The sequence below is a fragment of the Asparagus officinalis genome, chromosome 3, assembly GCF_001876935.1.
Source record: "Asparagus officinalis chromosome 3, Aspof.V1, whole genome shotgun sequence".
Taxonomy (NCBI): domain Eukaryota; kingdom Viridiplantae; phylum Streptophyta; class Magnoliopsida; order Asparagales; family Asparagaceae; genus Asparagus; species Asparagus officinalis.
In genome coordinates this window covers 17,541,246-17,563,205 of record NC_033796.1, presented here as the reverse complement: position 1 = coordinate 17,563,205, position 21,960 = coordinate 17,541,246, and the positions used below count along the sequence as shown (strand labels likewise).

General features: G+C 40.3%; 1 protein-coding gene across 1 annotated transcript; it reads left to right on the top strand.

Annotated features, from left to right (window-relative positions):
• On the top strand, window positions 808-2,222 carry LOC109833202. Its single transcript, XM_020400793.1, has 2 exons — window positions 808-1,547; window positions 1,626-2,222. The coding sequence occupies exons 1-2, from the start codon at window positions 1,136-1,138 to the stop codon at window positions 2,003-2,005; spliced, it is 792 nt and encodes a 263-aa protein (XP_020256382.1). The 5' UTR covers window positions 808-1,135; the 3' UTR covers window positions 2,006-2,222.

Sequence of the window (21,960 nt, the reverse complement as noted above, 5' to 3'; positions counted from 1 at the left end):
TTTAGGATCTGAAGTAAAACCAGTAACGCCACTATTGATTGATACCTACTTTTAGGGTTAGGTCAAGATTGTCATTTCCATCATTATATAACGGATTTTTCGAACGAAAAGTTATAATAAGACTAAATATACACGTAACAATGGTAGAAGGACTAAATTGAGAAAAATAGGATGACTAATTTGAATATTGAGCTCCAATACAGGGACCAGACTGACCTTTTAGCCATTATACAATAGGCACGATTTTGTTTAAACATTTTGACTCCGGTTTGATTTTGGAGAAGTATTTTAGTTAGCCAACAATAATTGGAATAAACAAAGCTGTGGAGGCTTTCTGTGCAAAACCTCGCAAAGTGGAGGGGTTAATCGAAGAATTTAATTGAGGCCAACAAATTCAACTTACTACCCCTGTAATTACATTGTTTCTGTAGAACCCCGAAGTGAAACTTTTCTAACCGGTTTCGGGGGACCATGCAACAATAGTTTTCATTCAAGGGGTCTATTTGCGACAATATAACTTTTTAGGGGTTCCATCCGCAACAATAGATTTTCACTCAAGGGGGTCTATTATCTGTAATAATAGAACTCTTTCCAAGGGTATATCCGCAACAATAGAAATTAAAGAGCTAGTAAGTTCAATTTGAGACAAGAGGCTTAAGCGAACTGAACCCTTGAAGACAGTAATTTTTGTTGTTTTGGTTTTACTTCAACTTGGCTACAGCTATGATCTGAGACAGAGGCTTGTGATATGAGGTTCGTAGGCAATCTTTTTCAGGACTTTAGGAGACACATCTGGGTTGCTTTCTTAGAGCTCAGAGGGGGGTAGATACACAAGAAAGTAGGGAGGGGGTAACTATGCATGAAATAAAAGGAGAGAGATAATGGGTGACATCACAGCCGTTCATTTCATCAGAAGTTTGTTGAAGCAAGCCCACCCATTAACAGGCCTCAGTTAAAGAGCATTCTGGTTTCGTTCCCTAGCCTCACGCCACAGAGGATGAAAAGCTACAGCCCACGCTAAGTTTGTGCTCTTGTTGCTGTTGATGTTGGTTTCGATCGTTTCCTTCGATTCTTCTTTGCCCTACAATGCTTGATTGATTCATACCAAGACCCAGATTTCTCTTTTTGTTTCCAAATGGGTTCTCCTCTCAAACAACTGCCAAGGAGGCTCTTTGAGCTGCTAGAGGAGCAGCAAGAGCCTTTTCTCCTTGAGAATGGGTTTTCTAGGAGAAGATGCTTCAAATGCGAAGGTACATTTAGGTGTTGGAGTCTGAGCAATCATGGGTTTAGGAGGAGGAGGGCTAGAAATGGCATTTTGCATTGTTTCCTTGCTAGGAGTGTATGCTGGAAAGCAATCAAGAGGGCTTTGAAGTGGGAAAGAGCTAAACTTGCTGGTTGTCTCTCTGAAATAAGAAGCGAGGCCAATGCCGGAGGTTTTCATCGCTTATCAGGGTTTAGTGGAGAGATTAAAGGGAATAAGATTGAGCATAGTCCTGTTTCTGTTCTTGAACTGCACTCATATGAGGCCTCCTCTGATCAAAATCATTGTAAGTTCTTGACTCAAATTAACTGACATTTCGCTTTTAGGACTTGAATTAATCCTTTCGTTTTGTCTTCTGTTGTAGCAATGGACGAAGAGAATTCATCAACATCGAGGCTCAACTCACCTACATATTCTCTTCCAATTCGACCAAGGCAGCTCCTTTTGGATTTCTTGGAGGAAATGGAGGAAAGAGATTGTCACCCTTGCGAATTTTTGGGGCAAAAAATGGGTACAAATATTATGAAGCAAGAGGAGATCTTTCCATGGGAGAAACAAAGGGAAGATGTGCCAATGTTTAGTGACTTGCTAAGCTTGGATTTATCTGCAACAAAAAGGGAATGGACCCAGTTTCAAGCTGAGAAGAGAGAGATTGGAACAAAGATAGGAGGCATGATCTTTGAAGAGATGAGAGTAGAGTGTGTGTATGATATGCTTGGCTTTTGTTGTACATTGAAAACTTGATGATTTTGATGATGATGATGATGATGATGATGATGATGAGTGTAATTACGAAAGCACAGTCGAGCCTTAAACTGTTTTAATTTTGTTTCTTTTGTCTTGTGGGTTTTTGGCATTAAGGAAAGATCTAAAAAAGCATTGATGCTAGAGGAGAAGACAAAAGTGTTTTCTCTTTCATGTTGAAGTTCAATGGTCAATAGCACACAGCCTCTTGGCATTATATTAGCCTTGTTCAAATCATCCTTATTGTTTTTTGAACAAGTTGCTTCGTAAGTTGAGTATTTTACTGCTCAGTAGAATTACTTGGTCTGCTTCTAAGAATCCAATGTCATGAATATATTGTTTATTGTTGGGACTTTTTTCATGCTTGTGTTGGGAATATAAAACAAAATACCTGAGGCTGGGTTCAGAAAATTTATTCATGCTTATGGTTAGAGTTTATAGATAAAAATGTACATGCATTGACTTGGTCTCCTCTTCAACACTAGAGAGCTTTCCTTCCTATTTCAGCCTTTTTTTTCCGGTGCTTAAAATTCAAGCCATCCAGATTTTATACCAAAATGCACATGGGCTATTTCAAATTTTTAATTAAATTAAAAAAAATCAATTGACAATTAGACTATACTCGAAGATAACTATCCAACATTATGGTGATCTTTTCTAAGCACTTGAATGCTTGAAAATAAATGAAAACTAACAACTGCAAAGTAAATTTTTAGAGAATAAGTTAGAGAAAGTATTTCTAGACTTCTCATTAGAACACTTGTTCTGTAGTATTTGGTTGAGATTTGAAAGATTAAGAACAAAATTGAAATATTAATTTTTTTCACCTCCTTTTTCTTTCACTTTCTAAAGTATAGAGACTAAGATAGGTTTCACTTCTAATTTCTATTTCACGTCGCATCAACAAGCTGTAGGCGTCTAAAAATACTTATAGGTATGTCTGAATACAGCTCGAGACGAAGAGAAGATGATGAACGCTATTATCCAAGTCAGAGAGGATTATCCGAACCCGTAAAGAAGCTAATGAGCGCCTAAAGCAAGTCAGCGAAACGTACAAGTCAACGAAATGACAAAATACGCAAAACGGCGAAAAAAGTACAAGTCCGGAAGGCCAAAAAATGGCTAAAGTCCCGAACTGTCCCGCACATCTGCGGGACACCAAGTGGCGTCCTGCGCAGCTACGGGACACCAATTGGTGTCCCGCGCAACTACGGAGCACGAATTGGTGTCCCGCGCCCACGCGGGTCACCAGCGTCTGTCCCGCACACCAACTTCCCAAAACGCGTATTTTGATATTTTTTCGGGATTTCTTCGTTTCTAAGCTTCCCAACTGACTTGATATCATATCTAAGAGTGGTTAAGTCGTTGTCAACTGAAAATATGGTCAAACATTCATTCTTATCCAAATACCATACATCTGAAGCCCTATAAATACAAGTCTAGGGGCTCATTTCTCCGGATCTGGAATTTTTATTAAGAGGATGAGGTGCTGTCGATTTGGAGAGCAAGGACCACAAAATTCCAGAGAGGGCTAACAGATTTCTGACGAACTTCAGCATAAAGAGGGAGTGATTCGAAGGATCTGAGTCCTATTTCCCCCATTCCTTGAGATCAGGCTTGGACTTGATGTCGAGAAGAGTCATAATCTCGCTTGGTTGAGATTATCACTTCTGTTCTTGTTTCCTTTGTGAAGCAACAAACTTCTAGCTTTCTGTCAATCGGATCCGATCCGCGGCGGTCCACGGATAAAGCCCGACACAGGCAAAAATCTCACGTAAACAGAGACTAATAAATAGGATCTGTGTGTTGTTTGACAACGTTATAATCTTTTATTTTTTTCATTGTGTAAAAAGATCTTATAAAAAGATAACATTTTCTATTTTTTGAACTTGTAATCGATAAACGATTATAACAGGTTCAATAACAATGAAAAATGTAACTTTTGACTCAAACACAAGCATTTCTAACTATAAGGATCCCAAGAAGAGTAGTTAATGAATTTATGGATATATACACAATTGTCACTTTTTTGTTGATGACCCATGTGAGTTATTCAAGCTCATTTTTCACTAACCCAAATATTAATAGAGATTCTAGATCAAACGTTTTTCTTGATCAGCGACCATAGATGCAACTTATTAGGCAATTTAAAGCTTCCTTTATTCAACTTATTAAACTAGTCATGTGAAATACATTACGGCTTTCATGTTAACTAAAAGAGAAGCTATTTGCGCAATCTAATAAACATCATGACATCTAGAGTTAAGGATATGTTTGGTTCATAACATGGTAACCAATTTTTTATGGTTTAAATGAGAAAAAAAAATCAAAACTTGACATGTGGGGCTTTTTTTCATTATTTTTAGCTCATTCCTTTTCAAAACAAACCGAAATAGGTTTTTAAGTTTTTGTAGGATCCACTGCATTATTAGCATCTAAGTCGCGTAGATACTCTTTCACCTTTTCTTTTTGCTTATAACCAAACAGAGTGGCAGAGGGAATCGATTTACTCTGATCATATTTCCTCGTGCAGCTCTGAACCAAACAGCCCCTAAACCTTATTGATAATTTTTTTGCCCCCGAAATATTTAACACAAAAAATGTGGCACGGTATCATTGCTGTTGGTGATTTGACGTAAACTAGAATTAATGAATGGAGGAAAAAAACAGCGGATGGAAGTGATTGAGGAAAGAAGTTAGCACGTCCAAGGTATGTGTTTATTGAGTGGTACATATTGCATATCATCATAGAGTTAGTTCAACAATGTTATTCACATAAACATCGCCATCTGAGGTCCTACCAACCAATCCATGTGAATGTTTATTGCATACGATCCATCTCAGATACGGATTGATGTTGATACTGTTCTCGTCAGAGTCCAGAGACTCCAGACCCTGGTAAAAGGTTCTGATCAAGTAATTGTTTGATATTTTATTAAAGAAAAGTCAATTTAACATGTTTTACATATTTTATTTTCCTCGGCAATTAATACGTGCATAATGACTATATAATTATGGCGAACGTTATCGTATTAATTACAGGTTTATTGCGTAACGGTCGACATTATGTCGTACGTTACTGTATTGATTGTTAGGATTTGTAACGGCTCTCTAAGACCCATATATAAGCAGCCCTTCACATTCTCGGAAAAATAACAAGAAAAACAACAAGTCTCTTCTCTCCTCTTCATATTATTTCTTCATAGTATTGGTTTTGTTTTTGGGCAACTTTCTTCATCTGAGTAGAAGCTCTGTACTCTCACCCGAGTATAGAGGTCGGCCGATTCCGGGGGTTTTTACAGTTAGGCGAGAGGGGATCATCTGCGCCAGGGCGATAGGCGGGTCCTCAATCTTCTAGGGCAGTGAATACACGACTGCTCCCGATCAGGCCAGATTTAATTGTTTATTTTATTCGGATTTATTTCATGTTATAATCTTAATTATTTGATAAATTTCCAACAGTAATTACATAATTTGTTCTTATGGTCTCTTTATGATTTATGAATTTCTTATCTCATAAAAATTTTCCTACATCAGGTCCTAACAATTTATCACGTCTGTTACTGTGCTAGGAAATGATTCAAGGGGGTTCAATGCAACTGAAGATACAGAATAGCAGATGATGAGGGTTATATGCAATTTAGCTATAATGACATATCAACACCTATAACTAAACCTCTTGTAGGTGTGCGAGGGGTTGGGTCTTGAGGTTTTGGACAAGGAGATTTAAGGATTGATCGATATTTATGTCATCCCTATTCTTAATATTCATCCAATCGATATTGCTTTGCTTGTGCTACTTTTATGAGCCCTAGTCGATATATGGAGGATCCAGGGGCTTTACTTGCTTAATTCAATGACGCTTGGTAGTGGGATTGGGTTTAGGTCCCTCATAGATGATATTAGGGGGTGTTTGGTTCACTAGTGGGATTAGGAATCCGTTTTTTATGGATTCCTACAAATTCCATAAAAAAATTTAAGACAATATTATGGATTCATGGAATCCTTTTTTTCTTTCCTATGTTTGTTTCATAACATGAAAAAATGGAATTCAAAACTTTATAGAAACCATCTAATTCCTATTCTTTTGTTCGGTTTGGAATGAGAAAATTTTGGGATAATGGTGAGTACACATTAGATATTCTTACCCGTTTGACAATATTCAAATCTAAAAAAACACTATAACAACGGCTAGTTCCAAGGCCTTGGAGGCTATAAATTTGGATTGAGTGCTTATTGTGCTAATGTATCCCTCAATCTTACCACTTTTTTAAATTCTCATAGTTTGCAAGTTGCCTCCCCTCCATCAATATGATATCAAAAGAATGCCCTAAAAATTTTGAAGTTTGGTGTGATTGCAATCTCCAAACACCCAAGAAAGTATGCAATAATGGTAAAAATAAGGGGATGTGCTACTGGGGTGTGAAAAATACTCAAATAAAGAATGTAATTTTTTTGAATGGGCTGATGAAAGAGGAGAAATAAGCAACCAAGGGAACCAATACAAATAAAGAATGTAATTTTTTTGAATGGGCTGATGAAAGAGGAGAAATAAGCAACCAAGGGAACCAATATGTCAAAGAAAATAGGTGGCTGATGAAAGAGGAGAAATAAGCAACCAAGGGAACCAATATGTCAAAGAAAATAGGTACGGAGATAAGTATTTTTTAAAATCAAAGAAGATGAAGAAAAAATTGAAACTTGTCGAAAAACAACTATTAGCTTGGAAATTTTCAGCAATTTTACTAGTGATATTTTGTATTATTTTAATTATTATAAATCGCATGTCATGTACTTGTACTTGCAAAAACTATTGATATTGTAATAAAAACTTTTATTACAATTGAGTAGACTATTGAGTAGACTATAATTACCAATTCTAGTTGATATTGTACGGCTCAGGAATAGGTCATTTTGTCAAAATTGAATGCCCTGCCTATAACTTACAGGTTTATTATAGATTGCATTCTAATGATGGATTGCCTCACCTAGACATTGTCAATTCAATGTATGATGCAATCTCATCACATATTACCTCATCTGAACATAATAAACGCTGCAAGTTACATTGTATTCTCAGTAAACGTTAATCATTATTGCCAAATATCAACTATGGAGCAAGCTCCACCAATTTATAAACTGATACCAACAAAAGCGACAGCATCATAACCGACAGCCAAAAAAATAGACCATATGAGCTACACAAGCTCATGAATGAGATTCAAAACCAACAGCAACATAGCCAAACTAAAGGGGCTACACATACTCCTGAATGACAGCAACAAAACCAACCCACCGAGGCAACACAAGCTCATGAATGAACTTCAAAACCGACAGCAACATAGCCAAAACAAAGGAGCAATACAAGAGTGAAACACGACAGCAAAAAAACAAAACCAAAGGAGCTACACAAGCTCCACCTTGTAGGCGTCTAAAAATACCTATATGTTCCCATATGCAGCTCGAGACAGAGAGAAGACGATAAACGTCATTGTCCGAATCAAGGAAGATTATCTAACGCTGATAAGCGCATGAAGCAAATCGGCGAACCGTTGATGAAGTAGCAATAAGCTACCGGAATAGCTATTGGCCACTAAATCGGCAAAACGACTGGCACGTGCACTCACTGGTCACCTCTAATTAGCCCGCGCACTCATCAGTCGACTCCAAGTGCCCGCCGTACTTGTCGGTCAACTCCAAGCGCCCACCGCACTTGTCGGTCAACTCCAAGTGCCGTAAAGAAGCTAACAAACGTATGAATCAAGTTAACGATGCGTACAAGTCAACAAGACGATCAAATATGCAAAATGACAGAAAATACAAGTCCCGAAAAATCGAAAAACACCAAAGAGTTCAGCCAAAGCCAGATCTCCCACGCCAACGCAGGACAGCGACAACTAACCCATGTCAGCGCGGGTCAGCATCAGTCGACCCGCTCTAGCGTAGGTCAGCCAGCGCTGACCCACGCCCCCTACGGGTCAGCAGCGCGTGTCGTGCAGTTTCGACCCTCAAACACATTTTTGATGGATCTTTTGCTATTTTCTCGGGATTTGTTCGTTCCAGAGTGTCTCAACTGTTTGGATATCATCCATAAACGTATGTAGGTTGTTATTAACTGAAGATAAAACTAAATCTCCCATTCTCATCCAAATTAACCGATTTTGAGGCCTATAAATATGAAATGAGGGCCTCCTTTCAGGGGGTGGGAATTTCATCAAGAGGACGAGGTGCTACTGGATTGAGGAGTCAAGGAGCACGAAATTTCAGCGAAGATTAACCAGATCCTGACGAACTTTAGCATAAAGAGGAAGGCTTTCAAAGGATATGAACTCGTATTCCCCCCCGTCCGTTCCTTAAGATTAGGCTTCATCTTAATCTATAGAAGAGCTACTGATTTCGCTTGGTCGATCTCAGTACTTCAAGCGAATACTTCCTTGGTGAAGTAGGAGCTTTGTCAATTTTTTGACAACCGGATCTGATCCGCGGTCATCCATGGATTTCAAAATCCCCAACACAGGCGAAGACCCCACGCAAGCAATAGTTGATAAATAGTTCTTGTGTTTATTTTTTAGAAAGTTATAATCTTTATTTTTGTTATTTGAATTCATTGTAAATGATCAAAGTTATAATAAACTCGATAATGAAGACCACTTTCGACAAAAACACACCTGACACCGCACAAACTGAGGTAATAGCTCATGTATGAGCTTCAAAACCGACAAGAATAAACCTAAAGCAAAGGAGCAACACAAGCTCTGCCTGACAGCAAAAAAAAAAACCAAAGCAAAGGAGCAACATAAGCTCCACCTGACAACAAAAAACCCAAAGCAAAGGAGCAACAACACAAGCTCCACCTGATAGTAAAAAAACCAAAGCAAAGGAGCAACACAAGCTCCACCTGACAGCAAAAAACCCAAAGCAAAGGAGCAACAATACAAGCTTCACCTGATAGCAATAAGGCCAAAACCAATATGTAATGCATCACAAACTCCATCCATCCAAGCATATAAAAAGAATTTTAAGGAAACGCATACCAGTAGATTTTATAAAGTTCAAATTAAGAACTCATTAGTCATTCCTATCTATACTTACCCGCATCAAAAGTAAAAAGTACCAATTCATCAATTACATGATATCATAGTGTTTTCATAAAAACAAGTATTATAACATTTATAGTTTGCAAATAACAAAATGATATCTGCGCAACAACATATACTTGTGCACAAACAAAATGCTCCACCAAAATGTAATCAAACCCCAACAATTTAGCTAACAGACCAACCTTGATCCTTAATCAGGTTGGTAATGTACCTCTTCTGACCTTCCTTGGCTTTTATAAAAAACCTTTTAGTCTCACGTTCATTGTCATATAAATGATTTAAAATACTATCTAGAAATTCCTCAGAATATTCATTGCTATGTTCCTTCAACGTTGTAGCCAACTGCTCGGTCCAATGAACAATGTGTTGATTTCTCATTGAGTGAGACATTGACTCAACAAAGGCGCATAGCATTTCCTCTTCACGATTCGATTTTTTAGGTTTCTTATTAGAGGATGAATTCAAGTTGTCCGTACTCTTAGACTTATATCTAGTGGGTTCTGCTTGGTTGTTAGCATCAGATTGTGGTTTAGTTTTACTCTCCTCCGGAATCACACTATCATCAACAGGAATAGGTATGGACCTACTAGACTTAATGTTAGCATAGACGGGCCTAACAAAATCACCCTTAGCTTGATCATCATCCATTATCACTTGTAAATTTTTAAAGTGAGGAAGATGTTTGTTTATGTACGCTTTAAGCTTAGAATTGGATTTGTCCTACAATAACAAATACTCATAAGTTGAGAGCCAAATGTATAAATTATTAAGGACATTATAGCTGCTAAAAGTTATACCTGAGACCACGATTTTAACGTTTTATCATCCAGTGTAATTATTTTATTTATTTCATCCCATCCAGCTCCACTTATATCAAGGCAAGCATTCATGTCATTGAATTTGTTTCTCAAGCATTTCAAGTGGTTAATGACATGTAGATGAGTGAAATCAATTCTGAATTGCATGTTGATTTTTATGGCTATCATTTTATAAGCTTCTATCTTAAAGTTCTTGTCTGGCTTCAATCTATCTAATGCTAATTTTGTAAGATAAGGAATGAGCACATCATCGTGCTCTGGAAACCAAAACTTATTAGACACACCTTTTGAGTTCAACCTTGTCGCCGGAACTTTTTTCTTATGAGCTAATTTCTTTCCTTTTTTCATTGGTGAAGTGTGCTCCTCACCATCAACTTCATGAATAACTTTTCCAACTGAATCACCAGTGTTTGGTGAAAATTGATGAGGTCCACTACTTTGAGAACTGGCTATGAAAAATAGCAAACCTTGTGGACTACTTAACATGCTCACGTATGACATTGGTTGTTGTGTCATTCCACCATAATTGCCATTGTATGGTGGGAATGGTGAGAATGTATGAGGGGGTGAAGTGAAAGGCTGTGGTTGAACAGACATGAAGTTCATGTTAATGCCATCTATAGTATTTGGCATTGCATTAGAATGAGAATGCACAGTTTATTTATCTGCCTGGTTGTTAGCCATACCTAAATATATTATAAACATAGGCATATTATTATTAAAGGAATCTAAATCAATATATGATATGCATGCATTATTAAAGGAATCTAAATCAATATATGACAAGTTAGAAAATGAATATATGAAAAGCCTACATTTATCAGACAATGTAAAAATAGAATAGATGATAATCATAATAATGTTTATTATAGTCTAAGAAGCATAAAAAGGGTAGTTGCGGACATTAAAATTAATAATAAGTTACATAATACAAGTTATTATATCGAGATAGAACAAACAACACATTAAGTTAATCCACTCTCCATTGTGTTACCACTATTATACTTTGCACAATGATCCACCCACATCGCCCAAGCAATTTGATGTCTTAGCTCCTTCAAGTCATTTCTTGCATCTTGATCCTCTCTTGGTGTCCTAGTTTGAGTATACTTGACTACATTTGAATCATCTTCATTTGTCACTTCCCCATTATCTTCACCAATTTTTACATTCTCATTTAAAATATCATCATCTGGATCTTCTAAGGCAATAAAATTATGCAACACGGTACACGCTAATACAATATCCACTTGAGTGGGAAATAGATAATTTGGCTTCGCCGATAGGATTTTAAACCGGTTCTTCAATATACCAAATGTGCATTTAATTTTTTATCTTAAATATGAATGCCTTAAATTGAACATCTCTTGTCTATTCTTTGGTGTCTTATCAGTGTGCTCTTTTAAATGATATCGTACACCACGATATGGGGATATGAAGCATGGCATTGTGATGTATCCAGCGTCACATATGTAATATTTACCTACATTAAATAGAACAATATCTTAAGATCTTAATTATTGACAAGTATTTAATTTATTATTCAAAATGTGAATAAGTAAGAATTAATATCATCATAAACTCAATGCCCATAAGGTTGTGGTCTCGACAGAGCGTCTTGCAATATCGTATAGTCATTTGCTACTCCCTCCCACCCAGCTAGGACATAGATGAATAAATATTAGGGGTGCGGACTACTATGATGTTTTGTGTCACATCTTTTCACCCTCTAAAACGTGCAACTAGGTTACTGGGTAATACTGCGTCAACATGTGTGTCATCTATCAAACCAATGCAATCCTATAAAAAATTATAAGTTATATAATATTCAATAAAATAGTTATTTATTTAAAATAGATGTTAAGGCGTATGTATTATTTTTACCTTAAAGTAAGGAAAATAATTTGGGTTGTTTGCAATCTTCGCAGGCACTTCATTTGGAGCTTGCTTCATGTAAAGATCACGTAACTCATTCATTGCTTGTATGACTTTATTGAAATACTTACCAACTGTTTCTCCCGATCTTATGAACTCAGTCCTTATTATTCTATTTTTAGTTTTATGACCCACTATACTTAGGAACATAGCGAGCTGTTCTTCAACTTGAACATGTTTGGTATCATTTAATAAATTGTTTGCTTTCATTACTTCAGCAAGTTTAAAAAAGGCACTCGATCTCATTCTAATATAAGACCGACGACTATCGCTATAGCCTACCAACACATGTTTGAAGTGAGCTTCTCTGTAATTTTTTTTATCTTTTCTTCCTTCGTACAAGTTGAAATTGTATTGCGCTTAGCATGCATTCTTAGAATACAAGTTATTATCGTGACCACGGCAGAAACAATTGTATTAACACACATCCTCTTTAATTTTTCTTCATCTACGTTATCCATCTACATCTATTATAAAATTACCATACATTTACAACTTAATAGTTCTACTTATTGAAGATTAAAAATAATTAAATAACTAATAAAAATATTGAAATTTTAAAACAAGATATTCTAATATCCACAAATCTATATCAAGTAATGAAACAATTATTTCATATATTGCACCCTAAGCATGAACGCTAATCAAACAAATAAAAATAAGGTTTTCAGGACTGAGGTTAAATCATTTGAAATCTTAAAATAAAATATAAATGAGATGCACAAATCTATTTTCTTAATGAAATAACTAGTTCATATTTTGCAATATTAAAAGAAAATTAAAACAAAATTATTAATTCATATGTTAAATAACCAATTTATAACCATCCATAGCCGAAGCAACGAAGCTCTAAATTATCAACAATTGTGTAAATTATGAAACATCCTAACAATATCAACCATGACAAATAATCATCCATGATCATATATTAATTTTTGTAAAAAAATGAGTTATAGATTTATACCTTCAACTGCCACGGGCCGGGTAATTCAGGGCTGAAAATTTCAGGAACAAACGAATGCATTCAACCGATGCCAAGGGGGTAATTCAGGCTGAAAATTTCAGCAACCAACCGAGGCAACCAACTGAGAATCGAAGCTCAAAATCAAACCCACTCCACCAACAACAACGCACCGATGGCAACACAACAAGATTGAATAAAGGGGTTTGAAATCAAAGAATAAATTTTGGGATCAAACCTCCATTGTTGCAGCACGAAATCAAAGAAAGGTGCTCAAGATCGAAGCTGGCAAACCCACCGAAGCAACACAGAGAACCGACAACAAACAACAAAGCCAAGAAAACCCAACGAAGCTCAAGATCGAAGCTGTCAAACCTAACGAAGCCAAGAAAACCCACCGAACCTACAATCGAAGCCAATAACCAAAGTCTCGTCTTCGAAGAAAAGAAATCGAAGAAGGCGCGAAGAGGCGGGAGAAGAAGCGGGAGATGAGGCGGGATAAGGCGGAAGACCAGATCTAGGGTTTTGGTGAAAAGGCGGAATCCGAAAAATGAAAAGAAATGTGAAATTATGAGGGTGTGTCAGATTTTTGCCCCAAATCCTAGCAAATCAATAGGATTTGGGTTTCCAAAAAACCACCTTACTTTTTCAACTTTATAGATTTTAAAATCTATAAATTTTTGGTGAACCAAACTGAAAAATAGGATTTATAAAGAATTCTTTATTTACAATTTTGTCATTGTCAGACCCAAATCCTATTCATTTTCCATAAAAAAAGTGAAACAAACACCCCCATAGAATATAGCTAGAACCCCTTACTCGTGGATTACTAATATATCATTGTGGACCATTATAGTAGGGTATGCTCTCATGTGATGGAAGAGCTTAGACTCTGAATATCGTTCTTTTATGATTAGAGTGATTGAACTTAGACCTGGCTCCGGATATCTGATTGACCTAACTGAAATTTTTTGTCTCAAGAAAAAAAGAACTGTACCTAATAAACTAACCTTTCTTCTTATTAATTCCAATGATTATGGAACCCTAAAAAAATACACTGAAATTAACAACTAGCCTATACGTTCTTAGTTATCTCAAGCCATGCCGATATGCGCCATACTTTTCAGTGTATAAACTATTAAATTACAAAATCGAAGTGTACAAACTAACCATGAAAAGTGATCCCTTAGATTACCAAACCATATTAAATGTTCAGTGCACATCTAAGTATCAAGCTCGTCCTAATGATAGGTCACTATCTTGTCCATTGTTGTCAATTGAGGAATTTCGTACAAACAATAAATAAAGGCTTGGTATTAAGGGGACAACTGGCACCTGTAGTACAAATTCATTTGGTTATAATTTATATAGTGAGCCTCCACATTTTGAAGACCAAAAATCAAAAAGAAAGTACCAAGAGTCAGAGAAATTAAGCAGTGTTAATGAGATATCTTCCCTTCAAAAATCATTAATTTCTCTTCAGTCTGCAGTAATGAGCTGAGCACCAAGAAGACTTCAAATAAATAGTGCACCTGCAGCTACAGACTATAGTCTCAATGGCAGCTAGTAGACTGTACACAAGCTTTCCAATCAGTATGACTCGCCCTTTCTCAAGTAATAATTGGACAAGGTACATTCCAGTAGTAAATACAGACTGCATTCAATTTTGTAATATTTTTTTTCCTTTGTTTGCCAACGAAATATCTGAATCTCTATGAATTGTGCGTACCTTCTCAGGTATATTTTTCATCAAATAACAAAAAGGGTTATTTATACATTAGTCCCTAACAATTCCATATTAATCCGTCAAATATTCAAATATTTGAAACAGCTCATAAGTTTCTCAAATCTTAAGATTCTTTGCAATTTGTCTGTCAATGACCAAATATCCTCCCGCTCTTCTCTAACCTGAATCCCATAAATCCTAGATCAATCTCCTGCTGTAGCCCCAACCTTAACCACTTTTGACCAGCCCTCTCCATCGCTAGCCTCGTCCTCTTTCTGAATGTTGGGATCCGCGTCGAGGAACCAAACCAAAAACGCCGTTCGAGAAGTCAAAACCAACCAATCAATGCACAAACACAAAATACCAATTTTTAATGTGGTTCGGCAATTGTCTACGTCCACGGTGCAAGAAGGGGATGATGTTTTTCACTAATAGAGAATAAGAGTACAAATTAAGATTACAAATCACTCGAAGGAACAAACTAATCTCACCACAAAGCTCTTAATCTCTCTAAATAAAACCCTAAACAATTAGCTCAGAAAATACATTTTTTCTGTGCTCCAAATATCCCAAACTCAAGCCTTAAGAAACCCTATAACGTGTATTGATATTTATACCAAACACCAAAACCCAATAAGAACATGAAACTCAAACTGGGCCTAACCTGTTACACGGTCGACCACGCCAAATCCAGACACAATCCATGAGTCTGTGCACGTTCGCGGTCGACCGGCCTTGCACCGCGGTCGACCGCGCAGCTCCCAAACTGACTCATGCGTCCCAAAACCTGCTCTTCGCCAAATTTTTTCTTGGTTTCTTCAATTCTCCACCTCAGTGAAGTTTTCCCAAAACTGAGCCGACACCAACCAAATCAGATGCCCCACTTGTTGCGTCCAGTACGAAGTGAAACGATTCATGACAACGGACTCAATCCACAATAAGTCGAGACCCAAACGGGAGTGCGAACACTCTCCCAAACGTCGATATCTACTCACCAAATCGGCTGCATCAAAACTGGCTGCCTACATATCCTCTTGTCCAATGAATCAAGCCTTCACGTAGTTCATCAAAACGGCCTCCAAAGGCCCTCAAACAAATAGAAATGTCTGCAACTCTTCCCCAATATCACCAACTGATCTGCAACTGATAGTGCTCCTAATGGTCCCAAACTGAAATGTATTAAACACCTCCATCTGAGGTGAACCAATGGCCGTATCCAAATTAAGTCCATCAGCTGCAATCGAATCCGACACATCATCTGCATCCAAAACCAAATGATCCCCAATCTATGTCACATCAGCTAGAATCCCAAACGATGCAGTATGATCTAGAGTATGTGGAGTAATCTTCACCTAATATGAAGTAGCATCACCCTCCACCTGCTGCGATATCCAAACAACCTGATCAACACTCTCTACCTGCCGAGAGTTAAAAGTGACATACCTGTTCAGAACAAAATCAGAAGCTTCCAAACGATAATCAACCGAGCATCTGAATCCCAAACATGCAATCAGATCAAACCTCACATCCTCGATGTGACTAAATGCTGGGTAACTAAATATCCGATGCCAACCAAAAACAGAAGAAGCTCTACCAGATCCAATAACTTCTAATGCAGCAGTCGGTGACCTATGACTAAGATGACCCAAATATGTCGAAGTTCCAAAACCTAAACCAATGCTCAACAACCAACGATGATCCTCCTCCAGAAAGAAACAACTCATCTGAAGTGTCATCTCATCTAGTCGTCCCACTATCTCCATATCAATAAAGTGTCTCAAACTGTCATGAGCTCGGCATAAATGTAAGAAAGAACCCCTATCAAAGCTAGAACGATGGGTTACCTTTCTGCCAACACACTTCTTCCAATTGTTGTTGACTTCTAGGACTTTACACCAACGAGAAGTAGTCATGACCCAATAATGCCTAGAACAATTACCAACTACGAAAACAAAATACCGATTACCTCCCAATGATGCCTCCTTGGAAGGCCCCCAAATGCCTGACTGAACACCTCCTAAAAGACCCCTACCTCCCAATGATGCCTCCTTGGAAGGCCCCCAAATGCCTGACTGAACACCTCCTAAAAGACCCCTCGATCGATGGAGCCCCCAAATGCCTGACTGAACACCTCCTAAAAGACCCCTCGATCGATGGATAGAAGTGCCAAACTCCAGCTTGGTCTTCTCGCTCATCCTAATATGCTCAAAGGACTTCCATCTGCAGGTCAACGCACTTATCAACAAACTATGTACGACATCACCAATCAAGTACCCCAGCAGCAAACAACGCCACAGTCTAACCAAATCCAATGAAGTCGTTAGCGTTCTATCAATCACCGTGCTCCCAAGCAAATAGTATAAATTACTCCTTCTGACGCCCTTCATCACAATCATGGATCCAAATGTGACATTCAAACATGCATCCGCTAAGGTCACCCTATAGCCTGCTGCCTCCAAAACTCCAAGTAAAATAATATTCTTCTTCAATTGAGGAACGAACCTTACTTCAACCAACTCCCGAATCACTCCGTCACTCATCCGAATACAAACGGTACCGATACCACAAATAGGGCATTTATGATCATTACCCATGATCACAACATCCCTTCTTTTCAACTCCTGAAAGCTGGAGAATTAATCCCTCATAGGGCAAATATGGTATGAGGCACCTGAATCCAACATCCACTCAGTGGAGTTGGCAACACAAACTGACGGAAGTGCTGGGCACGAATAGCCTGAAGAATCTGAATCTGAGATATCGCCACTAGCTTTGGCAATATTCACCTCTGAAGCTTTAATAGCTTTCCCCTTATTCTTCCTGGTTTGTTCATTCAATTTTGGGCATTCAGCTTTCCAATATCCATCTTCTCTATAAAAGGCACACTGATTCTTATGAACTCCAAGATGTTCCCTCCCTAGACTGCGACCTTCTATCTCAGTTTGGACTCTTAGCTCTTGCAACCAATACCCCCGCTATCGGCTCAATGGAAGTCTCCTTGCCCTTCTTTCTAAGTTGATAGTTCACAAGTGCAGCGATGACCTCACTATATGAAAGAGATGCTTTCCCATTAATAAGAGTAAGAATAAATGTCTCATATTCCTAAGAATAAAGGTCTCATATTCCTCGTCGGGCAAGAAACTCAACAACAATAACGCCTTATCCTCATCTTCAACCATTACGTCTATATTCGCCAAATCTGTAAGAAGCTTCGTGTAATGGTTCATGTGATCACCAATGGATATCTCATTCTTCAATTGGAAGCGATAAAGCCTCCTCTTCAAATGCAATCTATTTTCGATGCTCTTCGTTGTATGTGTAAATTTTGATCTCCCGAAAACAGGGAACTTCGTTTGTATTGATAAGAAGGCTTATTACAAACTAATTAATCAAATGTTTACAACAGAAGCGGGGGGAAAGCCCTCCTTGTTTAACGTGGGTTCCTCGGTGGCGATAGGACGCCTCGCTCGGTGCTCGTGCCGAGTCTGCTTCCCTTGGACGATCCGATCGAAGTTGCTGCCGGAGCCGGAGCTTCGGTTCTCAAATGAGGGAGCCTTTGGCAAAGGTCCAAGTTCAACCTCTGGGAGATTAGCCAGCAGAATATGCAACGGCCAAAAATCCCCCTTTTTTCATGCTGGCTGAAGATGGGTTTTAGTAGGCAAGGGATGACATGGGCCATCCCTTGATTCATGGGATTTGACCATGTGAGGGAGACAGCTTGACTGCTCCTTGAATTATGGGATGTGACCACACGTCGTTCAGAGATATCCTGCTGTTCACCTACAACAGGAGTGGTCATTCGAAGAGCTGTGCTCTGCATCACGCTACATAGGAGTGGGAAAGCCCCTCCTCGTATGCGTGACAACGGCTGTCAGATGCTTGCGTGGATCTGACCAACCACCGAGCGTCGGCGGCTCTCGTCCCTTCGCCTGGACAACTGAGGTGAGCGAGGGAGCCTTTGGCAAAGGTCCAAGTTCAACCTCTGGGAGATTAGCCAGCAGAATATGCAACGGCCAAAAATCCCCCTTTTTTCATGCTGGCTGAAGATGGGTTTTAGTAGGCAAGGGATGACATGGGCCATTCCTTGATTCATGGGATTTGACCATGTGAGGGAGACAGCTTGACTGCTCCTTGAATTATAGGATGTGACCACACGTCATTCAGAGATATCCTGCTGTTCACCTGCAACAGGAGCCGTCATTCGAGGAGCCATGTTTTACATCACGTCAAGGAGCCGTCTCGAGGAGCCATGTTTTACATCACGTCACTTAGGAATGGGAAAGCCCATCCTCGTATGCGTGACAGCGGCTGTCAGATACACGAGTGGATATGGCCAACTCACTGAGCATTCAGGCCGAGAGAGGTGGGAAAGCGGGTTCCTGGTACTCGAGTAGGCTTGGACAGCTCGCCGGGTGCTAGCGGATCCGGCTCTTGACTCAGACAGCCGAGGTGAGCTGCATTTATGAATGTTCAGATCGACTTGACACCTGCCCAACCATTCGTACTGTGAGCGGCCGCTTGACGGTCTTGGGGTACTGTGCCTTCTCCCTTGATTTGTGGGATTTGACCACTGATGTAACTGTTCCCATACTCCAAGTGGGCAGTTGACAGTGAGCTGGCGAGTCTGCAGCTTGGGTCTGCAGGCGAGCTTAGGACTGCAGGCAGACTTGGGTCTACAGGCGAGCTTGCAGGCGAGCTGAGTCTGCAGGCGAGCTTGGGACTTGCAGGCAGACTTGGGTCTGCAGGCGGATTTGATACTGCAGGCGAACTGGGTCTGCAGGCGAGCTCAGGTGCGCAGGCAGACTTGGGGTCTGCAGGCGGATTTGGGACTGCAGGCAAGTAGACTTGGGTCTGCAGGCGGATTTGATTCTGCAGGCGATCTTCGAGCCGTTAGGCGAGCTCTATAGCATGGATCGAAGAATAGGCCGTAACTTTCAAACCGTAAGTCGGAATTGGACGAATTATATACGAAAATCGCCTATCTCGACGAGATGGGGCCATCCGAACCGAAGAATAGGCCGTAACTTTCAAACCGTAAGTCGGAATTGGACGAATTATATATGAAAATCGCCTATCTCGACGAGATGGAGCCATCCGCGACCCGAGCAAGGCTTCGGTTCGCTTCCTCCGTTTTGCCAAATTCCTTACGGTTTGGGAGATATCTGCGTTTTCCCATTTTTCTGCTATATCGGGCGAGGTTTTAGCAGTTTTGTTCTGAACTTCTCTGATAAGGATTAAAGGCAATTTTTATTGCCTACAAAACCCCCTCCAAAGTTTTCAGACCTGAATCAGGCCGCATGGGGTCTGGAACACTTTGGATATGAAGTCCCGTAAAGTGATCCCTGCTCTTCACTCGCAGCTGATGATCGCCTTCTAGGATTTTGAGCAAACCCTCAGCTATCAACGGACTTGATTTGTCTTTACCAACTGCCGTTTGAGTTGGACTAGCCATGCTCTTGCCCTTAGCATGGTAAGTTGTCGAGGAGTCTCTCTTAGGCTCAATGCTAAAATTTCTCCTCTATCCTTAGCCTTTCGAGGCGTTTGGATTTAAGGGAGCAGTTTAACCTCGTATACCAGTCGGAGGGTAGGAGCAGTTTAGACTCATGCACCAGTTGGAGTGTAAGGGGGCAGTTTAGACTCATGCACCAGTTGGAGTCTAGGGGGGAAGCTTATCTTAGGGCAAAGATGAAGACGAACCCTGATTTGTCTTCTCTTGGGGCAAAGACGAACCCTGAAATAGCAGCACATCGCATAGTAGGCCACTATCAAACAACAACGCCTTTTATGGGAAAGACGGTGCTGGGAGAATCAAATCGTTCAGGGACGTATGAGTGTGACGATTGATTGGACAACATCATTTGCGGGAATGATGGTGTCGGCTATCAGAGGTAATCGTTAACATGATAGGGATTGCCGCGATCGGAGCGACTTTGAGGACCTACCATCCTTTTGAAGAGGATTGGTAAGTTGATTTTGTCAGAGGTGACCGTTAACATGACAGTGGGGGTCCCGCCATCCTATTGAAGAGGATTGGCGGGGGATTGTGGCTTTGGTCCTAACTATCTGAAGGTTTGACCAAGTGGGAGTTTGATGCAGCCCACCTGAACTGCTAGTCTCGCCTGTTTTGAGCGGTTCGCCATAACCGGGAACCTGGCTCAAGAAGTGGGGCTCGCCTAAACTGTTAAACTTGCCTGATTTGAGCGGTTCGCCGAAACTGGGAACCTGGCTCAAAGAGATGGGCTCGCCTAAACTGTTAAGCTCGCCTGATTTGAGCGGTTCGCCGAAACTGGGAACCTGGCTCAAAGAGATGGGCTCGCCTAAACTGTTAAGCTCGCCTGATTTGAGCGGTTCGCCGAAACTGGGAACCTGGCTCAAAGAGATGAGCTCGCCTCAACTGTTAAGCTCGCCTGATTTGAGCGGTTCGCCGAAACTGGGAACCTGGCTCAAAGAGATGAGCTCGCCTCAACTGTTAAGCTCGCCTGATTTGAGCGGTTCGCCGAAACTGGGAACCTGGCTCAAAGAGATGAGCTCGCCTCAACTGTTAAGCTCGCCTGATTTGAGCGGTTCGCCGAAACTGGGAACCTGGCTCAAAGAGATGAGCTCGCCTCAACTGTTAAGCTCGCCTGATTTGAGCGGTTCGCCGAAACTGGGAACCTGGCTCAAAGAGATGAGCTCGCCTCAACTGTTAAGCTCGCCTGATTTGAGCGGTTCGCCGAAACTGGGAACCTGGCTCAAAGAGATGAGCTCGCCTCAACTGTTAAGCTCGCCTGATTTGAGCGGTTCGCCGAAACTGGGAACCTGGCTCAAAGAGATGAGCTCGCCTCAACTGTTAAGCTCGCCTGATTTGAGCGGTTCGCCGAAACTGGGAACCTGGCTCAAAGAGATGAGCTCGCCTCAACTGTTAAGCTCGCCTGATTTGAGCGGTTCGCCGAAACTGGGAACCTGGCTCAAAGAGATGAGCTCGCCTCAACTGTTAAGCTCGCCTGATTTGAGCGGTTCGCCGAAACTGGGAACCTGGCTCAAAGAGATGAGCTCGCCTCAACTGTTAAGCTCGCCTGATTTGAGCGGTTCGCCGAAACTGGGAACCTGGCTCAAAGAGATGAGCTCGCCTCAACTGTTAAGCTCGCCTGATTTGAGCGGTTCGCCGAAACTGGGAACCTGGCTCAAAGAGATGAGCTCGCCTCAACTGTTAAGCTCGCCTGATTTGAGCGGTTCGCCGAAACTGGGAACCTGGCTCAAAGAGATGAGCTCGCCTCAACTGTTAAGCTCGCCTGATTTGAGCGGTTCGCCGAAACTGGGAACCTGGCTCAAAGAGATGAGCTCGCCTCAACTGTTAAGCTCGCCTGATTTGAGCGGTTCGCCGAAACTGGGAACCTGGCTCAAAGAGATGAGCTCGCCTCAACTGTTAAGCTCGC

Coding starts and splice junctions, on each gene's coding strand:
- LOC109833202 (XM_020400793.1), top strand. CDS start 1,136: ATGGGTTCTCCTCTCAAACAACTGCCAAGGAGGCTCTTTGAGCTGCTA. Junction 1,548..1,625: donor CTCCTCTGATCAAAATCATT/GTAAGTTCTTGA, acceptor CTTCTGTTGTAG/CAATGGACGAAGAGAATTCA.